Here is a 21,018-nt window from a genome sequence, read left to right as displayed (position 1 = left end):
GGTGTCGTAGTTTTTGTTATTTTTTAAGGGGTACCCTTTTAGAGTTAGTGTCTCGAGGTTGCTTAGATCCTCGAGATCGATACACGGTGGATCTTTCCTCACCTCCAATCCTCGCAAATAAAACCAGATCTTGAGGTGCACGAGCAAAGTCAATGATAGGAATGTATCTCGTGGTGGAAGTGTCTCCTTTAGCATCAGAGAGAGTGATGTCAGACTGCTTGGAAATACACCTGGTCCAATCACAAATTGATCGATATCTAGGTTTAGATACTTGAGTGTTGGATGAGGACCAAGATTCAACTTGTTTGCACTGACTGAAAGATGTTGGAGATTAGGTAACCGTGAGATGGAGCCAAGATCAACAACGAATTGATTCATCAATAATAATGTCTCGATTGATGGTATGTCGTAGAGTGTCTCTAGTGATGGTAACGGGTAATCATCTGTTGCCATTACGGTTGTGATACCACTTTTATCAGCTCGATTGTTGTCTGCACAATAGATTCGTTGTTGTATCCATTGAGGATAGTCATCTTGGTTGCCTAGTATCACCTGATGATCAGATATACTATTCTCATAGATATCTTTGAATGAGGTAAGGTTGAATCGAGTACGAGCTGTTGCTATAAATTGTTTTGATTCTTCTTCTCTGTCAGTATTGATAGCTTCTACTCCTTTAAATCCAATCAACCTTTTAAAACTACTATTACTGTACAACTTTTTACAAGTCAACAACAAACATATTATATCTCCATTACTGTCTATATCTGTTATGATTTGTAGTAATAATAGATTTGATAAAGATAATAGTAGACTCGACATAGACGATCGTGTATTAATACTTATTATCTCGTCATAGATGATAGTGAATGAAAAGAGAACCTCTGAATTTACATGTTACATGTTACTAGAGTTCGAAAAAAATTAAATTATTTTTATTTATTCTAGCACTGTCTTGAATCGAGGTATTTATTTAATTATTTATATTCTAGCACTATCTTTGCCAAAACTCCACTTTAATGCAAATGGAGAGAATGGAGTACAACCGAAATATAAATAAATGGGATCATATTGTTGTTGATGATTGTTGATTGATGTTCGTTGCCGAGTGATGATGCCACCTTGAAGTGATTGTCTTTCCAATACCAATACATTTCTATTGTCTGCGTCTAATCTTTGAATTGAAAATTTTAAAGTGATCTCTTCAATAACCAGAGATAAATATCTAACATTGGTGTGATTGATTATTTCATCTAATCTAAATGCACCCTTTGGGACATCACTTAGGTGGCAAGTTAGATGAGTGGTGTTGGGTGATAACCATTGTTGTTGTTGTTGTTGTTGGTTGATAGGAGGTTTGGTTATTCTTGAACCGATTGAAAAGATTAAAGGGATATTTGGTGGTTTAGGTTTGACCAAAGTGATTGATAGATATTTTGTGATTGGTGGTATGTCTATTGTAAAGTCATTTTCAATGTTGACCAGATTGAGTGTTTCAAGATGAGGTGGATAGTTGGAAGTTGTTGGGAATACCAAATCTGAAGCTTTGACCTTTGAATCATAACCCCAAACCAATTTTTTCAAATGTGTTTGAGGAAGTGATAGTGTCCCTCTAGATGTCATCTTTAGCTTGACGAGTGATTCTGGGAGTTGGTGGACAATAGATTCGGGGGGTCCTTCCACGATGGTTAGATGAGTGAGTGATGGTGGGAATACAACTTGTCCAAGTATATCCGTGTCCTCGTATTTTAAGATTGTCAGTTTTTCAAGACTGGATGGGACGAGGAAATTGGTTGGAAGAGGTTCATAGCAATCATTTATAAAGAGTTTCTTGAGAGATGGATATGACGACAGACTCGGTTGGATTCTTTCAGCTAACAATATGAATCCTTGAACATACAATTCCTCCAATTGTGGCATAGTACATTGGTGTGGGATTTGTACGCACATGCAGAATAGGGTAAGAACCTTGAGTGAAGGAGGTACACTAATCGAGATAGTGAAGTCATCATCTCTATTTCCGCGGCCTTTGATAGTGAGTTTCTTGAGGTTGGATAGACTCTCGAGATCGATACATGGTTTTTTCACATCATCTTCTTCTTCATCATCAAAATCCAGATCAAAATCGATCTTGAGGTACACCAACGATGTCAACGAAAGGAATGTATCTCTTGGTGGTACTACTGTCGGTCTTATCGTGAGTGATGTCAGACTGCTTGGCAAGAGACCTGGTCCGTACCCTGTTATATAACTTCTCCTGAAATTGAGCTCGGTCAGCGACTCGAACTTGGTTAGCCCCAAGTCACCAAGATTGTATTCTATGTCGACATCTAGTTTGAGAGACTTTAGTGTTGGGTGTGGACCAATATTAGCTTCGATTGCACGAATATCAAGTCGTTCGAGACGAGGCAAGAGAGAGATGGATTCAAAATCCACTAATGTATTACGGCGACAGCCAATGATGAGTGTCTCGATCGATGGAATGTCGTAGAATAACTGTGGTGATGCTAATTTATTGATTGCCATTGCTGTTTTAATACCACCACCACTACTACTGTTATCAGCTCTGTCTAGAGTGATACGTTGTTGTATCCATTCTGGATAGTCATTGTATTCACCTCCTACTATCACCTGACTATTCGATATACTATTCTCCAATATATCTTTAAATGAGTTGAGTTTGAATTGAGTAGCTGTTGATTCAAACTGCTTTGATATCTCTCCCTCTTCGGTTATAGGTACTATTCCTTTAAACTTAATCGATCTTCTAATACTGATATTATGATACAACTTTTTACAGGTCAACAACAAACATACTATATCTGCATTATCATCAATATCTGATATGATTTGCGATAATATTAGATTAGGTAACTTTAATATTAGACTAGTCATACTATAACATACAAAAAGAGAAGAAAACTATGAGACAACAACATCTTTCAACTTGACAAAAAGTCTATTCATTTTTTTTTTTTTTTGATGGTAAATAATAATAATATCTTTTTCTATAAATATTTATATATTCAACAAAATAGTGTATTGATTTTGAATTTAATTTATTAATTAATTTCATCAATTCTTTTTCTTGAAGATTGATATTTAAAAGTTTTAAATTCCTCACCTAGGTTTGTTTCTGTTTCAGCACGCCAACTTTTAAAGACCTTGTCTAAATTAAAAATGACCTCTTTTTCCTTATTTACATTGGCGATGACCTTGTCGATGAGTGCCAGACTGTCCTCTGCCTCGTGCTTGACCTCTTGCAAGACCTTGTCGATGGTCTCTTCGACACGACTGAGTGATTCCTCTGCCTCGTGTTTGTAGTGGTGCACGCAGTCAACTGCCTTGTCAAACGTATGTTCAATGTCTTTGAATGACTCTTCTGCCTCTTTTTTAACCGAGCTGATAGCCTTGTCGATACTCTCTTCAATGTCTTTGAACGACTCTTCAGCATCGAGTTTGAGTGCCTCGGCACGCTGGATAGCCTCTTCCATGATACCACGACCCTTGGTCGAGTTTTTCTTGAATTTGTCCAAGCAGAATGACTCCATCTTTCGAGCGACGCCAAACACTGACGACGTGATCTTGGCCTCTTGCTTGAATAGTGTGAATTGGTCGTTGAGGGGGTCTGGCACGTACGTGCACACCTCCTCGACTCCGAGTATGTTGGCAAAGTTGATGTTCTTGGATGTGAGCACCATCTTTTTCTGTCGAGGGTCCACCTCGCAATCCTCTACGAAAAAGTACTCGGTCGATCCGAGAATCGCCTTGAGCCACGCAGGTGTATGATCCTTGCAAATCATCAATCGCTTGCATCGCAGTATTCCAGTCTCTGGGTCATAATGCTTCTCTATAATATCTACACTCAATACATCTGGTCTTTCTGGTGATGGATATTTCATCCAACTTGCCAATGATATATCATCCCAACTATGTCTAAAAAGTAATAAAAAGAAATAGAAATAGAAGAAGAAGAAGTCAATTAAATTGAATTGAATGATTAATGATAATGAATTATAAAGATCACAAATAAGAACTTACTTGAATGTATGATATAATGTTTCGAATAAAGGCATTGTTTGTTTGTATGTATGTAATTGTATAATGATTATTTAATATAGTATAAATAGTAGTGATGATAAATAATAAACCAAAAGATAGTGAGGGTGTGATTATCGGTTTATTTGAACGGTTGTGCAAAAAAGGAATGAAGTAATTATGACACTTTTGTTAATTACTTTTGAACTAGAGAGAGAGGTGATTAAAGTTGTTTTTGATAATTTAATAAATTAGAGAGATGAAGTAGTGTATTGAATTGTATTTGTATTGTATAAATTAGCTAAAAAACTATATATATATGTATGATTTCGAAATAGTGAATTCTATCTATCTTTATTATTATTGTTTATGAAGTAGTAGTAATGTTATAAAGACAGAGTAGTTTCAATAAGATGTTGTTATACTGCATGTGTATTATTATTATTATTGTTATCTGTATAAATATATTAGTTCAATGACATAATTGTACGTTTGCAGGTGAACGTGAGACATCGTGTTGATGTTGTGGAATGTCTGACCTCAATCGATTCGTCAAAAAAAAAATAGAAAAAAATTGTGAAAATTCCGTTTTTGGAAAGTCATCAAGAAGCGAAACAAATAATGACAAGGGTTTGTTTGAAGAGATAAAGAGAATTAGAACTATAGGCTCGCACTTTAGAAACTAGAGGAAGAGGGGAAAATTGTATCTTTATTTAATTTTTTTTTTTTTGATAAGAACATTGGGTGAGGGAAGGGCTCGAGATTGTAATCAAGGGAACAAATGTGACGCGGATGGAGGAGGAGCTGAAGTAGTTCTGGATGTAAGAATGAACATGCTCAGCAAGTTGTATACGTGTTGGTTAACATGTCCATGCTTACATCCAGAACGATTCAGTTTCCATAATGTTCAGCGAGTAGAACTAAGTGAGCATAAGGCCATTTTCTGATAATGGTTTTTGTTGCACTATTTATCATTGTTTGATACATTCAATGATTTCTTTCATGTTGTGTAAATTAAAAAAGAAACAGAATCTTTGCGGACCTATGAGTAGTTTTCTAAACTGTTAATCACCAAATCTTGAATATTTTTGTGTTGGTCTATCTCTATTCTATTTATCTGTTCTTGTTAACTTATCTGTCTCTCTAAAAACTAATTTTAAAAAACATAATAGTTGTTCATAAAACCACTCACACATACAGCCAAGCAGGGAGGTAAAATGAAGAAATAATGATTTTAATTATTATCGACAAACACAACACACACTTCCTCGACCCTCCTCGAAGAAGATTCTACTATGTATAAACAAACTTTAAATGAATGATTGCACTATTCATCATCAATTCATTGATTGATTTGTTATGTTTTTTATAACTTTTTGGCGATGACGAAAAAGTAGTAGTCAACATCATTTCGATCAAGAGACAAATAGAAAGTTTAAAGAGAGAGACGAGTAGAGCAGAGTAGAGACCTGATGATAGATACTACAACATTAATAATCTTTACGATTGTTATCATTGCAATCTATGTCATAAAATCGTTACCAAAGACTATCAAGATGGTATGTTCAATGATGATGACGATGAATAGCAGAGAGAGATCGCATATTGACTCATTAGGTGTTTATTACATTATTATTTATTATTATTTAGAGTGAAGAAGATTTAAGAGATATAGCAGACAAGGTAGTCATCATCACTGGTGCAAATGCAGGTCTTGGTAAAGAGATTGCAAAGAAGTTTGCTGCTTTGAATGCACATGTTATTTTGGGTAAGTAAGAAGGTGCTACCTTAAAACACAAGATACTACTAGTTTAGTTTATTAACCTATTCTTCTTTTAGCATGTAGAACAGAAAGAAAAGCAATTGAAGCAGTTGAGGAGATTAAAAAAGAAAGTGGTAATCAAAAGATTGAATACATGTTGTTGGATCTATTGTCGTTTGATTCGATTGTATCGTTTGCCAAGCGATTCAAGGAACGTAGTCTTCCATGTCACATACTCATGAACAACGCTGGTATCATGTGGTTGTGGGAGGACAAGGTGAACCAACCACCAATGACACGTATCGGTGCCGAAGAGTACAACACTCAATTCCAAGCAAACTATCTTGGTCATCATTTGTTGACTCTTTCAATGCTCGACGTGTTGATGACAAGTCAATGCAACATATTCAACGTGTCATCGTCGGTACACACCCTCTCATCGATCAATATTGACAATCTCACCAAGAACCTTTCTGCCACCTTTGCCACATACTGTCAAAGCAAGGGCTGCCAGATTGTCTCTGCCTACGACCTCCAACGTCGTATTGATGCTGCCGGTCATCTCACTAACAAGGCAACCATCAGTTCGATCCATCCAGGTATCTTTGCCAGCGAGATTGTCGCGCTCCCCGGTCCATTAAAGTCGCTCTATCACCTCATCTTCAAGTCTGCCTCTTACTGCGCCAAGTTTATCGTCCAAGTCGCCATTGACAAGCGATCCAACGCCAAAGGTGGTCTCTACTTTGACCACGGTCGTGCCACCAAGTCGGCTGGACAAACCTATGACTCTGCATTTGGTCAACAATTATACACACGTTCCTTACAACTTTTGGATACTCATTTGAAGCAATTTAAAAACCCTCTCACTCTTGATGGCTCTTGGTAATCAAAAAAATAGAAAAAAAAAAAAGATAAATATATATTATATTCTTTTTAAAGATATTAAATATTATTTATTTATTTAATTAATTAATCATGAGATGATAATCTTTTTAATTTATCTTGCATTGTTTTTAGATACTTTGCATTTCTAGCTTTATCTCTAGTAAATTTAATAACTATAATGGTTGCTGCGATAAGAGCGACACCACCGACAGATACACCAACAGCTATTCTCCATGCATTTGATTTCTTTTCACAACCAGAATCTTCACTCTTGTCAATCAATAATGGAGAGAAATCTGGATCAAGGATACATGATTGACATTGTGGTGTGCTTACTCCAATGAGGATAGCAGATTCATCTTGATTCAACTCTGTTTGATTGATGAGAGATGTCTTTGAAAATGCTTGTCTACCATCCGACAAGACATAATCTACAAAACGACCAGTGAATTGAATATTATCTTTGATGACTCTAAGATATTGAATCGATGATGACAGTTGATCCAGAGTCAAACTGTCAACACTTTGCTTGTCACAATCGTATTCGATGAATTGGTCATTGTTGATTGTAGTTTTAAAGATGACTCGAAGGGTTGTCAAGATCGATTCATATTGCCATTGATGGACTTCAACTGACAATTTAATGCTGTTTGGTTTAATGGAAAGGGTTTGATCACCAAATGGAATGTTACGCGACTGATTAGAGAAGGATATGGTTGCAAAAACATTGGTTGTTGGATCCATGGCTGTGCTGTTGAGTTGGTAGTGAACTGTGGTTGTCTCGGTGACATTGTCTTTAGCAACCGATGAAATCCAGTTATTAGTGAATACTTCTTTGACGATATTATTGTCAAAATCAATTTCTTGAACAGCAACCACCTCGAAAAGGAATTTCAAACCATCGATATTGAAATATGTGGTTGGAGCAGTTGTATTGGGTTCGATTGTATTGTTTATAATCTTGGTCAAACAATAGTCATCAACTACATATCCTTGATAACATTGACATTGTCCATTGACACAATCACCATGACCAAAACATTTAAATGGGCATTCTAATATTGGTGGATCTCCTCCACTTGTTGAAGTAGTCGAGGTAGTGGTGGTTGTTGACGATGACGTAGTGGTTGTTGATGAAGAACCAGTACTTGAGCTGCTACCGCCACCATTTGATTGAGCACGGAAATAAATGAAATTTTTGGCAGTAACAGATGACGAATTAACTTGGACAAAAACAGAAACCAATCCTGGAGAAGGATTATTTTGAAGAGAACAATTCAATGATTCTTGTGAAAAGAATGTAACAGTACATGGCAACGTTTCATTAATAACAACTGTTACTGTTGATTGATTAGATGGCCCAAAATCACCATACAAAGTAATCAACTTTCTATCATTTTGATTGTATGATCCAGACGTTAATAATGGATATTCTAAAACTAAAAATGACAAGGATTCACATTAGTTTATAATTTAATATTAATATTTTTGTTTTTTCAAAATTTATACATACGTTTTGAACAATCATCGGAATAAAATCCAATATTACATAGACAAATACCATCTGGGCTACAAACACCATGACCAGAACAATTGGCAGTGGTCACTTGGCAAACTGTTTCCATATTGTAGAATATAAATGGTTCTGGAGCACTGGTAAATCCATCTACAGAGACAGTTATATTGGTTAGTCCAGACGCTACATAACCAACCTGTGTACATATCACAACAGTCTCAGAGACAGAGGTAACATTACAAATGGAAGAGTTTCCATTAAAATAAACTATTGGGTCGATCAAGTTTGTTCCATATTGTCCACTAAATGAATAACTTGCACCAATTTTAGAATATTCTCTTGATATCCAACCTTGTACCAGAGGATAATCTAAAAAAAAAAAAAAGATTTTAATTAATTTAAATAAAAGAATTCTTTGATTTTGATTAGATTTGATGACATACTTTGAATAAAAGCCATTGGTGGTCGTGTAATATTATAATATTGATTCGAGATAAAAAGGACGTAGCTTTCCGATACTACAGGATTGGTAAGATTGTAGACAAGAGTATTACCCTGAATCAAAACATTTCTCAAAACAGCTGTACCATTAATTGAGAGAGAGTGAGGAACATCAGCACTAGAATACGAAAATGTAATAGTAATCGTTAAAATTCCAATTGGTACTTGGGTATAGGTCACTGACTGAATCTCAAATCCAACCTCCAAAATTGTAAAGTCAAATGTATATTCGGGATAAGATTCATCAAGTTGAATCGTTATATTTCTTCTTGGACCATATTGAATTGGTTCTACATAACTATAATAATAATAAAAATAAATAATTAAAAAAAAATGTTAGTTGTATACACTACTAATTTATTTAATTATTTGTTTATCTAATACATACTATAGCTCACTATTTGAAATTTTTGGGAATAAATTGTATGATCCATATCCTATATTTGTTCCTTTTATTTCAGTACGTCCAAATATAGAAATCAAATCTGTTGATTCAAAAGAGATTTCTTTTTATAAACAATAAATAAATAAACAATTGTTAGTTTAGTTGATTATATAATATAATTATTTAGTTTTTTGTTTGTTTTACATACGACATTCGAAACCAGGTTGCAAAGGAATGTCAGTTTTGATAACTTGATTGTTTCTATAATAACAGTAATAACAATCTAAATAATAAATATTAATATAATTTGGTTCATGATTGTGATTTTAGTTTACTTGCCTGGAATACCAGAAATTGCTGTTCCCGAAATGAAAAGTTTGTTTGAACAAAATGAAGATGGGACAGATCCAGTGACAAGGGGATTTTTATCAAGAACAAGCCTCATGTTTGATACATTATTAAATAATTGCCAAGGTATGTCTCCATAAATAGTATTTTCGGTCAAATCGATAATGATCATCTTATAAGATGCAGGGATAGGTGGGTAGGAAGTAAAATTGTTTGAGGTCATAGTAAGACCTATCAACGATTCCGGGAATTGACTGAATGGGAACGATGTATATCCTCCATTTGACATTGTCCTAAAAAATAAAAAAAAATATTAGAAACAGACACATAAAAAAAAAGTAATATATATTAGAATATTTACAAGTATTCAAGTTTGGGATAACTACTTAGAGGTGGGTTCAAAGTTGATGAAATTCCATCTATTCCACTTTTAAAAAAAAAGAATTCATTAATTTTTTGTTTCTGATCTTTAAATAATATTTAAATATATATATATATATTGTTGTACATACATAGATTTAATTTCAGAAGGGTTGCTAATACCAAAATGAAAACTTCCATGGGTTGTGCTTCCAATGAGAATTTGAATCGCCTTTTGCATGAAAATGGTTAGAGGAAGGGCAACTTTGTTTGTTACTGTTAAAAAATACAAGGCTGGGAATGATGAAGCTCCAAAATCCCATGTTTGTGGTGTGTCATGGCAAAGGTCAATTTCAATCGATCCCAATCTAGGAAGATACAAACTCTGACCAAAGTTTACGGTTTTTAGAGTATTACTTCGAATGCTGACTTGTATTGCAGCAGTGTTGTTAAAGAATACAGGAATATCGGTAAATGCGCAATACTCTAATATCAGTAATGTCATCATTGGCATGTTTGTTGGAAAATCATTAGGAATAATAGTCAAAGCATTATCATATCTCATACTTTAAAAATAAAATAGAAAAAAAATAAAAGAGTTAAGAATCATATTTAAATTGACTGATCTATAAATTTAATACATACACAAAACTTCCTAACTTTGGAAAGTTTTTTGTTCTTTCAAGAATATTTAATGCTCCTCCTACTTGTAATGATGACGGTAAGCTGATTGTAAATTGTTTTATCTCTGGGAAATCAAAAACAAGAAGGTTTGCATCTGGGGGACCAACATTTTGATAAGCTTGTACAAGTAATGCTCTAATATAAAGCAATTGTAAAAGATAAAGGAAGTATTGTTAAAAATAGATGTATAAAAATGGATCATTAAAAAAGATAGATATCATACACTTCTGTAATATGGTTTACTCCTGATATATCGGTACAAACAAATTGACCATTACTATTGCATATAGCCCCTTCGTTTTGTGCTATTGAGGATCCATAATTTTGAATAATCCAAATTGCAGAGTTTACTAATGATGAGTAATAATAGTATTAAATAAATAATAGAGATAAATAAAGAATAAGGTACAAAGATAAACAATTATGTTAGAATATGAGGTGAAGGACTGATCAGTTTTTTCATTGGTGGATGATGAATCCACCACACATACATTCATTTGGCGGCAAAACCTGACATCTAACAATACCCACGAAAACAAATAAAAATAGGCATTGCGGTAACAAATAATGTCTCATCATTTTAAAATAGAGATAGATAGATAAAGACAAAACGTTAAAAAATAAAATGATTCTTCAGAAACATGTGATCAAATGATATCATCAAAGAGGTGGAGATAATTTATCTGTCTTTTCAAAAAACCACACAAAAAGTGTAGAAGAAAGATATGACAATCGGTCAAGTCAGATTCTTTGTTGCCTTGATTTCAAGTCAAGTTGATATTTAATGAAACGATTAGTACCACGCGTCTGCTGTTCAAAACCCCCCATAAATACATGAAGATACCCGAGGTACCACCCAATAAAATTTGTGAATAAAAATATCGTCTTGGCTTGGAATCGAGATATTTACAATAAACAATAAATAGCAATGAGGATTTTCTTCTGTGTGATGAGGGCATGATCATGTGATCGAGGTTTCTAAAACCAATTCATTATCTATCTATTAGGAGGTAACAACGGGATTTTTACCCGAATTATAACCTCTTCGTTTATGAACTTGAATTTGTTCATTCTTTTTATTCATTATTTTCTCTGATTTTATTCGATGTCCCTGCAAATGGAATTAAGGTCTAGTCTAGTCACGCGCGTTTCCTTTAGCCACTGAAATCATGTAGCTTTCTTTGGAGTGATTTTACAGCTCTGGCTTTTTTGGCAACATTGTATCGATGAATAAAGACGGCAGAGGCAGCAGCGATAAGAGCGGCACCACCAACAGATACACCAACAGCTATTCTCCATGCATTTGATTTCTTTTCACATCCAGAATCTTCACTCTTGTCGATTAATAGTGGTGTGAAATCAGGATCTAAAATACATGATTGACATTGTGGTGTACTGATTCCAATTAATATTGTTATTTGATCTTCATCATCGGTTGATTGTGTTTGATTAATTAAATATGTTTTTGAAAATGATGGTCTACCATCTGACAATACATAATCAATGAATCGACCAGTGAATTGAATATTATCTTTGACAACTCTGAGATATTGAATCGATGATGACAGTTGGTCGAATTGAAGACTGTCGATTTGTTGTTGTTGACAATCAAATTCAAATGATTGATCTTTTGATAGTGTGGTTTTGAATATTACTCGTAGTGTTGTCAAGAATGATTGGTATTGCCAATCACTAATATTCACCGATACTTTGATACTGTTGGCGTTGATATGTAATGTCTCTAATCCAAATGGAATATCTCTTGGTTGTGATGAGAATGATATTGTTGCACTCACCATTGATAATGTTTTTTTTGTTGCATTTAATTGATAGTTGACTGTGGTTGTTTGAGTGTCATTGTAAATGGTTGCATTCCATTTATCGGTCAATAATTCTTGAACAATATTATTTTCACCATCAATTTCTTGAATGGCAACAATTTCAAATTGGAAATCGACTCCATCAATATCAAATGATGTTGTTGGTGCTGTTGTATTGGGTGTGATTGTATTATTATTGATTATCTTTGTTAAACAATTATCTTGTACATTATACCCTTCAAAACATTTACATTTTGAATTGATACATTCACCATGACCAAAACAATTATTTGGACATTGATTGATTGGTACTTCAGTTGAATCAGAGTTGGAGGAGTCAGATGATTGTTCAGAAGAGGATGAAGATGATGGGATGGATGGAATGTGACGGAATAAAATAAAATCCTTTGCAAAAGCTGAAGAACCATTAACACTAATACCAACTGACACCAAACCAATGGTTGTTGGGATCAAACCTATGGAACAGTTGATTGTTAATTGTTGAGTGAGTACTGGTGTACATGTCCAAGTACCATTAATAGAAATGGCTACATTTGTTGGTGTAACACTAAAATCACCAAACAAACTAATGATTCTTTTCTTTTCCAAGGTATCATCTACATAACTACCAGATGATAGTTTTGGATAACCCATTGTACAGTTTACACCATAGTATCCTGTCTTGCATACACACCCTCCATTAATTTCACAAGTACCATGAGCCTGGCAAGCAGATTCCATACATGTCATGTATGGAGTGGTGAGGGCTGTTTGGAATGTTGAACGAGAGAGGAACCCATTATTTGAAAATGTAATCGTTGTCGATCCGCCTTGAATATATTTGGTTTGTAGGCATCGAACAGTGTTTGAAGAGACATTTGTCATGTTGCAAATGGTTGAATCGCCGTTGAAATAAATTTTTGATTCACTTGGAAGTCCCGGTTCAAATGTACCTGTTAAAAGATACTCTGTTCCAACTTGTGACATATCACCACCACTGTAAATCATAAAAGTATTGATAATTGGAAATCCTAAACAAAAATATATATTAGTATTTAAATTAAAATATTACAAATTATCAGTGGTTAGTTTATACATACCTTGCTGGTAATCATAGGTCATTGGTGGAGCTGTAAAATAGCTATTTGATACTGAAAAGGTGATGAGACCGTCAGGTGGATTGGTAAGGTTGATATAGAGGAAATTAGTGTCGACCACTGCCAATACTGGGGCAGATCCATTTGCTACTATATGATGGGGGATAGACATTTGTAAAGCAACATGTCTCAGTCTAAACGTTACAATACCTTGGGGGAGAGTTAATAGAGATATTGAAGTAATATCCATACCAACTTCAATTGAAGACATGTTATAGGTGTAAAGTGGGTACTGACTATCGAGTTCAATATTAATATATCCTTTGGGTGGAGGATATGATTGATATCCAGAGTCCCTAATCCTATAATAAGATAAATATAAATAAAAATCAAGAGAGATTTTTGGTAAGTTTTTCAATAAATATTTATTACTCTTTTAATCTATATAATCTTACATTAATTGTTTGTTTGGAATTGTAGCATGCAAAATAATTTGACGATTTCCATATTGATATTGGTTTCCATACCCAATGTTGGTACCGTTCACATATGCATATCCAAATAAGAAAACCAAGTCGTAACTTTCAAATGAAATAGCTATAAGAATTAAATAAAATATTGTGTTAAAATAATTTATATAAAGAGAATTGGAAAGGTTATTAATAAAATAGATTGCGTTGGGTGTAAATTCTATTCGATTACATACTACAATTATAGTCTTGAGGAACTGGGATGGTTGAGGTAATCATATTTGAATTGCTTAGATAATAACAAAAATAACAACTTGGAAGGCTAGAGATAGCTGTTTGAGTAATTCTAAGCTTATAAGGACACATAGAGTCTGGTACTACTCCAGTTATACCAGTATTAAAAGAGAGGTCTATTTCAAAACCGTTGGGTTGGGTGTTAAAATATTGCCATTGTATATCACCTGTTATCGTTGACTGTGAAAATGATCTTTTCAAAATAAGAGGATGGTAGTAAAAGTATTAGCAACATACTTGAATGGTGTATTCTCTTTGGTTGATATTTACAATTTAGTGAGATTTAAAGACAGAGGAGTTGTAGGAATGGAGGTGATTTTTGACATTGTCATTGAAAATGTCTTTACTTGTTGTGGGAATACTGAAAAAGGGTATGTGTTTGTTAATGGTGAATCCTGTACTTCCCTATAAAAAAAAAGGTCGTATTTGTTAATAAATATATTTATATATTCATTTTTCAATGATTAATATTAAATAAAACATACCATGTTTTTAAATTTGGCCAAGTTGTTGGAGAAGGGACAACTGTAGACTGTGCACCACCAACCAATCTATAGTAGTAGAGAAATAGAGGTTAAATCTTTTCGAGTTTAAAAAGGATTCTTTTTTTTTTTACTTACAATTCAATGATATTTTGAGTGTTGATTACATTGAGATTATAGGTTGCATTTGATCCTGATTTACATCGACTATTGTCAAAATAGAAAAAAAAAGAAGATTAGGTAAATTGATGATGATAATATTGATACTAATTAATAATTAATATTTACACTACTGAACCTGGTATCATATCAAGGTTGATATTTAAAATAGTATTTGAAAAAGTGAACATGCTAAAATAGAAATAAATTAATAAATAAATAGATCTATTTTATCGTCAATGACGATTATACATGCATTCAATGTGACATACAAAAAAAGGAGTTTTGGAAAAGAGGATTTTATAAGATCAATAGTTTTCACAGCAGAGGGAATATTAGTTTCGAGAACGAGATTTGCAAGATCTGGAAGGGAAATGGTATTGTCAATTTGGAGATCATCTAGATATGGAATTCTCTGTAAATTAATTGTCTGTAGATTCGATTGATTGAAAAAACCTGGAATCGTAGTGATTGGGCTTTGAGCAAATAAAATATATTCCAATAAAGGTAAATCAAAAGTAGAAGGAAATCCAACTGGAACCGTTGTCAATGAGTTATCATATGAGATACTAGTAGTGATATTTAAATATTTGATTAGTTTGGCGCAGTTAAATGTATTGTTGTTTTTTTTTTTGTATTAATAGGTGATACATACGATAATGAAGTTAATTGATGCATATTTCTCATTTTTAAAATGGTGTTTTGGTTGACATCACCAATGAATCCACCAGCACTACCATAAAGAGAGAGTATCTTTAATTCAGGAAAGTCTAAAGTAGTTGATGAATCTGGTGGTCCCAGTGTTGTTGTGACTGGTGAACTGGCACTTAGGGACCTATATATTTATATTCGTTGAAAAAAAAAACACATGTTCATTAGCAAAGATATAAAATCTTTGGTGATTTGTTGGATTGATTGATGAATGCTCTCATTCTTACATTGATGTAATATGTCTGTTTCCATTAATAATATTACAGGTAAATGCTGCACAGATGGCTGCTTCATTCACTGCAACATCTGATCCATATTGTTTTATGAGCCATTCAACTGATGCAACTATATTTATAATAATTATTATAGTAACAATAAAGTAAAATTGATTGTTAAAATGATGTTAAAACTTTTATTTCTATTGTTTTTCTCTATTCTATTCTTATTCTACTCCATTCTTCTTACTTTCACTTGACGATAATGATTGTGCTTGTGACGTAGAGGTTGTGAAAAACACAAAACAAACAACAATAGTTATAAACAACAAATAATTAGTCATTTCTTCTTATTCTTTCTTCTAAATGTTAAAGATGATGATGAAGACGACTATGGTTCATCTGACTGTTGAAACCCATCGGCTGGGAAATATCGTGAAACTTGTGATGGTCGTCAGACGACAAATAATATCTTGACCAAAACATTCTATTAAAAAAAATCTAAAAAAATCTAACATTGTTTAAAACGAAAGCCATTCGATTTGTCCACGAAAACCGGGTCAAAACACCAACAGACGTTTCAGTATGTTTGCAGGGCGTGTCTCTATTATTGCCCAAAAGTAAGGGCTATGAATACCACCATGAGCAAAGATGTCTTTTCTTTACACTTAATATTATTATTTATTTATTTATTGATTGATAGCTTTTAATTTTTGTGACATCTTCTTGTTTGCTTTTTTAGTTTTGGTAAGATTGTGTCTATACTTTATGGCAATAACAGATGCGGCGATAAGAGCAGCACCACCAACAGATACACCAACAGCTATTCTCCAAGCATTTGATTTCTTTTCACAACCAGAATCTTCACTCTTGTCGATTAATAATGGTGTGAAATCTGGATCTAAAATACATGATTGACATTGTGGTGTACTGATTCCAATTAATATTGTTGTCATCTGATCATTGTCTTGGTTGTCTGTTTGATTGATTAAATATGTCTTTGAAAATGATGGTCTGCCATCTGACAATACATAATCAATGAATCGACCAGTGAATTGAATATTATCTTTGACAACTCTGAGATATTGAATCGATGATGATAGTTGATCGAATTGAAGACTGTCGATTTGTTGTTGTTGACAATCAAATTCAAATGATTGATCTTTTGATAGTGTGGTTTTGAATATTACTCGTAGTGTTGTCAAGAATGATTGGTATTGCCAATCACTGATATTCACCGATACTTTGATACTGTTGGCATTGATATGTAATGTCTCTAATCCAAATGGAATATCTCTTGGTTGTGATGAGAATGATATTGTTGCACTGACCATTGCTAATGTTGTTGATGTAGTATTTAGTTGATAGTTGACTGTAGTTGTTTGAGTGTCATTGTAAATGGTTGCATTCCATTTATCTGTCAATAATTCTTGAACAATATTACTGTCAACATCTATTTCTTGAATGGCAACAATTTCAAATTGGAAATCGACTCCATCAATATCAAATGATGTTGTTGGTGCTGTTGTATTGGGTGTGATTGTATTATTATTGATTATCTTTGTTAAACAGTTATCCTCTACTTGGTATCCTTCAAAACATTTACACTTTGAATCTATACATTCACCATGACCGTAGCAATTATTTGGACATTGATTGGTTGGTGTCTCTGATGAATCAGAAGAGGATGGAGTGGTTGGAATGGGACGGAATAAAATAAAATCCTTTGCATTATTTGTTGAACCATTGACATTAATATCAACCGACACTAACCCAGTTGTTGTTGGAATTGGTTGAATGGTACAATTAACCATAGTTGGTAAAGTAACCAATGGTGTACATGTCCAAGTTCCATTAACTGTAATAGTAACATTTGTTGGTTCGGGACTAAAATCACCAAACAAACTAATGATTCTTGACTTTGTTGTGGTATCATCTACATAACTACCGGACGATAGTTTTGGATAACCCTTTGCACAATTTACACCATAGTATCCTGTCTTGCATCCAACACACTCGCCACTAACATCACAGGTACCACGAATCTGGCAAGTAGACTGTGTACATTGCGAGTATGGAGTTTTTAGGACTGTTTGGAATGGCGAACGAGAGATGAACCCATTATCAGATAATGTAATCGTTGTCGCACCACCAACAATATTTTTCAATTGAGTACAACGAATAGTGTTTGCAACGACACTTGTAATGTTGCAAATGGTTGCATCACCATTGAAGTAAATACTTGATGCATTGGCAACACCAGCTTCAAATATACCATTAAAAAGATACACTGAGCCAACCTGTGCCAATCCACCACTGAGAAATGTAAAAGAATTGATAATTGGAAATCCTAAATTAAAATAAAAATTAATTAATTAATCAATATAAGTATTTAATACAATGATTACTTTTGATTAGTTTACATACTTTGAGTATAATTATAGGTAATTGGTGGAGCAGTAAAGTAACTATTTGATATGGTAAAGGTGATGAGACCGTCAGGTGGATTGGTGATGTTGATATAGAGGAAATTAGTGTCGACCACTGCCAATACTGGCTCGGATCCATTTACAGCTATATGATGGGGGATAGACATTTGTAAAGCTGTATGTCTCACCCTAAACGTTACAATACCCTGGGGGATTGTTACGATAGATACCGCGGTAATATTGAACCCAACTTCAAGTGAAGTCATGTCATAGGTGTAGGCCGGGTACTTATTATCGAGTTGAATCGACATGATCCCTTTTGGACCCGGGTATTTTTGGTATCCTCTATCAATAACCCTAAAATAAGATAAATAAAATCAAGAAAGAAAGATTGTGGTCAGTCATTTTGCAAAAGTACTTTAAATAATATTATTTCGCAAAATCTTACTTTAATTGTTTGTTTGGAATTGTTGGTACTAAATTAATTTGACGACTTCCAATTGTGTATAAATTTCCATACCCAATATTCGAACCATTAAGCATAGCAGTTCCAAATAAGAAAATTAAATCCGTACTTTCAAATGTAATATCTTTTTGATTTAAATTAAATAAATTAATTGGGTTAATAAAAAGATTAGAATATAAATAAATTCTATTCAATTCTTTTTCAACTATTAGTTGATTACATACCACAAACATAGTTTTGAGGAACTGGAACATCTGAAATGATCATTATAGAATTGCTTTGATAATAACAAAAATAACAACTTGGAAGATTAGAGATAGCTGTTTGAGAAATTCTAAGCTTATAGGGACACATAGAGTCTGGTACTACTCCAGTTATTCCAGTATTATAAGATAAGTCTAATTCAAAACCGTTGGGTTGATTGGTAAAATATTGCCATTGTATATCACCTGTTATCTTTGACTGGAAAAATGATCTTTTTTGAATCAAAATGTTATGGTATAAGAAAACTTGATAAATAATTGTAGAGATAGGGAGGGTTGGTTGGTACATACAATTTAGTGAGACCAGGAGAAGGAGAGAGAGGAGTTGTAGGAATGGCGGTGAGATCTGATAAAGTCATTCCAAATGACCTTACTTGTGGTGGGTATACCGAAAAAGGGTATGTGTTTGTTAATGGTGAATTCACTACATCCCTAAATAATTAAATAAAAATCACAAAATATTAATATATTAATTCATTGATTCTAAATAGAAAAAAAGGTTCTCTTAAAACATACCATATTTTTAAATTTGGCCAAGTTGTTGGAGAAGGTACAACTGTAGACTGTGCACCACCAATTAAACTATAGTAATAGAATAAATAAAATAAATAGAATAAAATTAGTAAGTAAATTAAAAAACCAACCAAGTTGTTGATAATGTTTACTTACAATTCAACGATATTTTGAGTGTTGATTACATTAATATTAAAGGTGGAGTTGATTGTTGATATGCATCGACTAGAATAGAAAAAAAAACCGATTAGGAATTGAAAGTGATGATGTGACAATTAATTAATTAATTAATTAATACATACACGATTGCATTAGGTTCTGTATCAAGGTTAACATTTAAATTAGTATTTGATAAAGTGATTATTCTAAAATAGAAAATAGAAATTAAAATTGATATTAATATTCGATAGGTATACACTAAACATAGTGGGAGAGAGAGAGAGAGTGAGAGACATACACTTGTTTAAGTTTTGGAAAGGATGGTTTCACCAGATCAATGGTATTAACAACAGAGGGAGTTTCCACTCCCAAATTTAAATTTACAAGATTTGGAAGCGTGACGGTAGAGTCAATTCCAAAATCAACGAGATATGACAACCTCTCCAAAGTGAGTGTCTGTATAGTCGATTGATTGAAAAAGCCTGGAATTGAGGCGAGTGGGCTTTGAACAAATCTAATTTGTTTCAATAAAGGCAGTCCAAAAGTAGAAGGAAATCCAACTGGAACTGTTGTCAATGAGCCATCATTTGTTAACCTATGGGATTTGATTGGATTGGCATGTCAGTCGTCATTTAATAAAACAACAAGGTAGGTAGGTAGGTAGGTAGATTGTACATACGATAATGTAGCCAAAAGTGGTATATTTTGAAGTTTTGTAAGGATGCTTTGGTTGGCGTCACCAATGAATTGATTAGTAGATGCAGTAATACTCAATCCAGTTAATTGAGGAAAGTCAAAAACATCCGATGGATCTGGTGGCCCCAATGTTGTGATTGCTCCACCCGCTGAAAGGTTTCTAAATATATTTATAATATATGTATGGTGTTAACATATCAAGTCTCGCTAGGTTTTTTCTCTCTCTCTTTTCTCTTCTCTCTCTCTTTCTTTCTTCTCTTACATTACTGTAATGTGTTTTGTGCCATTAAAAATATTACAGAAAAATGCAGCACAGATGGTTGCTTCATTCATCCCAACAGATAATCCATATTGTTTGATGATCCATACAACTGAATCAACTATAATTAGTCTATTCTTACATTCTTTCTGAGGTAATGATTGTGCTTGTGTGTAGTGGTTTTCGATAGAGGTTGTTTATCATTTCTTATTCTATTCTATCTTTGTTTCTTCTTTAATGTGATAAATAAGATGAAGGACAACTATAAGATCGAACACTGAAACCCGTCGGCTAAAAAGTCGAAACATAGATTCCCAAACAGCTCGAAATTTCGACCTACATAAAAAAAAATACGAAAAATCTTCGATATGGCAAAAAAACAGCCAGTACAACCACTGGGTTCGTCTGTCCCTGACCAGTAAATCGATCGAACTGTTTGACAGATCATTATAGATTTATTTATTTTATTTATTTTATTTATTTATTTTATTATATTATTTTATTTA

The 21,018-nt window shown here is 33.5% G+C and overlaps 8 protein-coding genes across 8 annotated transcripts; 2 read left to right on the top strand and 6 right to left on the bottom strand.

The window, feature by feature from the left end:
* Positions 1-149: 149 nt before the first annotated feature.
* DFA_08436 (uncharacterized protein) lies at positions 150-742 on the bottom strand (the record flags this gene model as incomplete). The annotated part of the gene is made up of 3 exons (XM_004355872.1): positions 150-186; positions 272-691; positions 726-742. The coding sequence occupies 3 exons, from the start codon at positions 740-742 to the stop codon at positions 150-152; spliced, it is 474 nt and encodes a 157-aa protein (XP_004355925.1).
* Positions 743-981: 239 nt separating this feature from the next.
* DFA_08435 (uncharacterized protein) lies at positions 982-2,895 on the bottom strand (the record flags this gene model as incomplete). The annotated part of the gene is made up of 1 exon (XM_004355871.1): positions 982-2,895. One exon carries the CDS (start codon positions 2,893-2,895, stop codon positions 982-984), a length of 1,914 nt encoding a protein of 637 aa, XP_004355924.1.
* A 167-nt stretch (positions 2,896-3,062) lies between these two features.
* On the bottom strand, positions 3,063-4,076 carry slmo (slowmo family protein; the record flags this gene model as incomplete). The annotated part of the gene is made up of 2 exons (XM_004355870.1): positions 3,063-3,936; positions 4,042-4,076. 2 exons carry the CDS (start codon positions 4,074-4,076, stop codon positions 3,063-3,065), a joined length of 909 nt encoding a protein of 302 aa, XP_004355923.1.
* Positions 4,077-4,568: 492 nt separating this feature from the next.
* On the top strand, positions 4,569-4,985 carry DFA_08433 (uncharacterized protein; the record flags this gene model as incomplete). Its single annotated transcript, XM_004355869.1, has 2 exons — positions 4,569-4,672; positions 4,775-4,985. The coding sequence occupies 2 exons, from the start codon at positions 4,569-4,571 to the stop codon at positions 4,983-4,985; spliced, it is 315 nt and encodes a 104-aa protein (XP_004355922.1).
* Positions 4,986-5,510: 525 nt separating this feature from the next.
* DFA_08432 (uncharacterized protein) lies at positions 5,511-6,686 on the top strand (the record flags this gene model as incomplete). The annotated part of the gene is made up of 3 exons (XM_004355868.1): positions 5,511-5,597; positions 5,689-5,806; positions 5,878-6,686. 3 exons carry the CDS (start codon positions 5,511-5,513, stop codon positions 6,684-6,686), a joined length of 1,014 nt encoding a protein of 337 aa, XP_004355921.1.
* An 83-nt stretch (positions 6,687-6,769) lies between these two features.
* DFA_08431 (uncharacterized protein) lies at positions 6,770-11,058 on the bottom strand (the record flags this gene model as incomplete). The annotated part of the gene is made up of 11 exons (XM_004355867.1): positions 6,770-8,118; positions 8,199-8,570; positions 8,645-9,000; positions 9,091-9,208; positions 9,296-9,348; positions 9,423-9,728; positions 9,797-9,862; positions 9,948-10,361; positions 10,441-10,614; positions 10,703-10,829; positions 10,971-11,058. 11 exons carry the CDS (start codon positions 11,056-11,058, stop codon positions 6,770-6,772), a joined length of 3,423 nt encoding a protein of 1,140 aa, XP_004355920.1.
* Positions 11,059-11,633: 575 nt separating this feature from the next.
* DFA_08430 (uncharacterized protein) lies at positions 11,634-16,071 on the bottom strand (the record flags this gene model as incomplete). Its single annotated transcript, XM_004355866.1, has 12 exons — positions 11,634-13,330; positions 13,400-13,758; positions 13,924-13,993; positions 14,103-14,353; positions 14,431-14,565; positions 14,646-14,711; positions 14,781-14,849; positions 14,931-14,993; positions 15,074-15,370; positions 15,457-15,636; positions 15,740-15,857; positions 15,978-16,071. 12 exons carry the CDS (start codon positions 16,069-16,071, stop codon positions 11,634-11,636), a joined length of 3,399 nt encoding a protein of 1,132 aa, XP_004355919.1.
* Positions 16,072-16,416: 345 nt separating this feature from the next.
* On the bottom strand, positions 16,417-20,960 carry DFA_08429 (uncharacterized protein; the record flags this gene model as incomplete). The annotated part of the gene is made up of 13 exons (XM_004355865.1): positions 16,417-18,077; positions 18,155-18,301; positions 18,362-18,513; positions 18,605-18,746; positions 18,847-19,097; positions 19,177-19,317; positions 19,402-19,467; positions 19,555-19,623; positions 19,701-19,763; positions 19,856-20,152; positions 20,237-20,413; positions 20,516-20,633; positions 20,894-20,960. The coding sequence occupies 13 exons, from the start codon at positions 20,958-20,960 to the stop codon at positions 16,417-16,419; spliced, it is 3,351 nt and encodes a 1,116-aa protein (XP_004355918.1).
* Positions 20,961-21,018: the final 58 nt, after the last annotated feature.

Source organism: Cavenderia fasciculata, assembly GCF_000203815.1.
Source record: "Cavenderia fasciculata unplaced genomic scaffold Scf_ET2XIPL01COFD4-5, whole genome shotgun sequence".
In the NCBI taxonomy this organism is placed as follows: Eukaryota; Evosea; class Eumycetozoa; order Acytosteliales; family Cavenderiaceae; genus Cavenderia; species Cavenderia fasciculata.
This window is presented reverse-complemented; position numbering and strand designations above follow the sequence as displayed.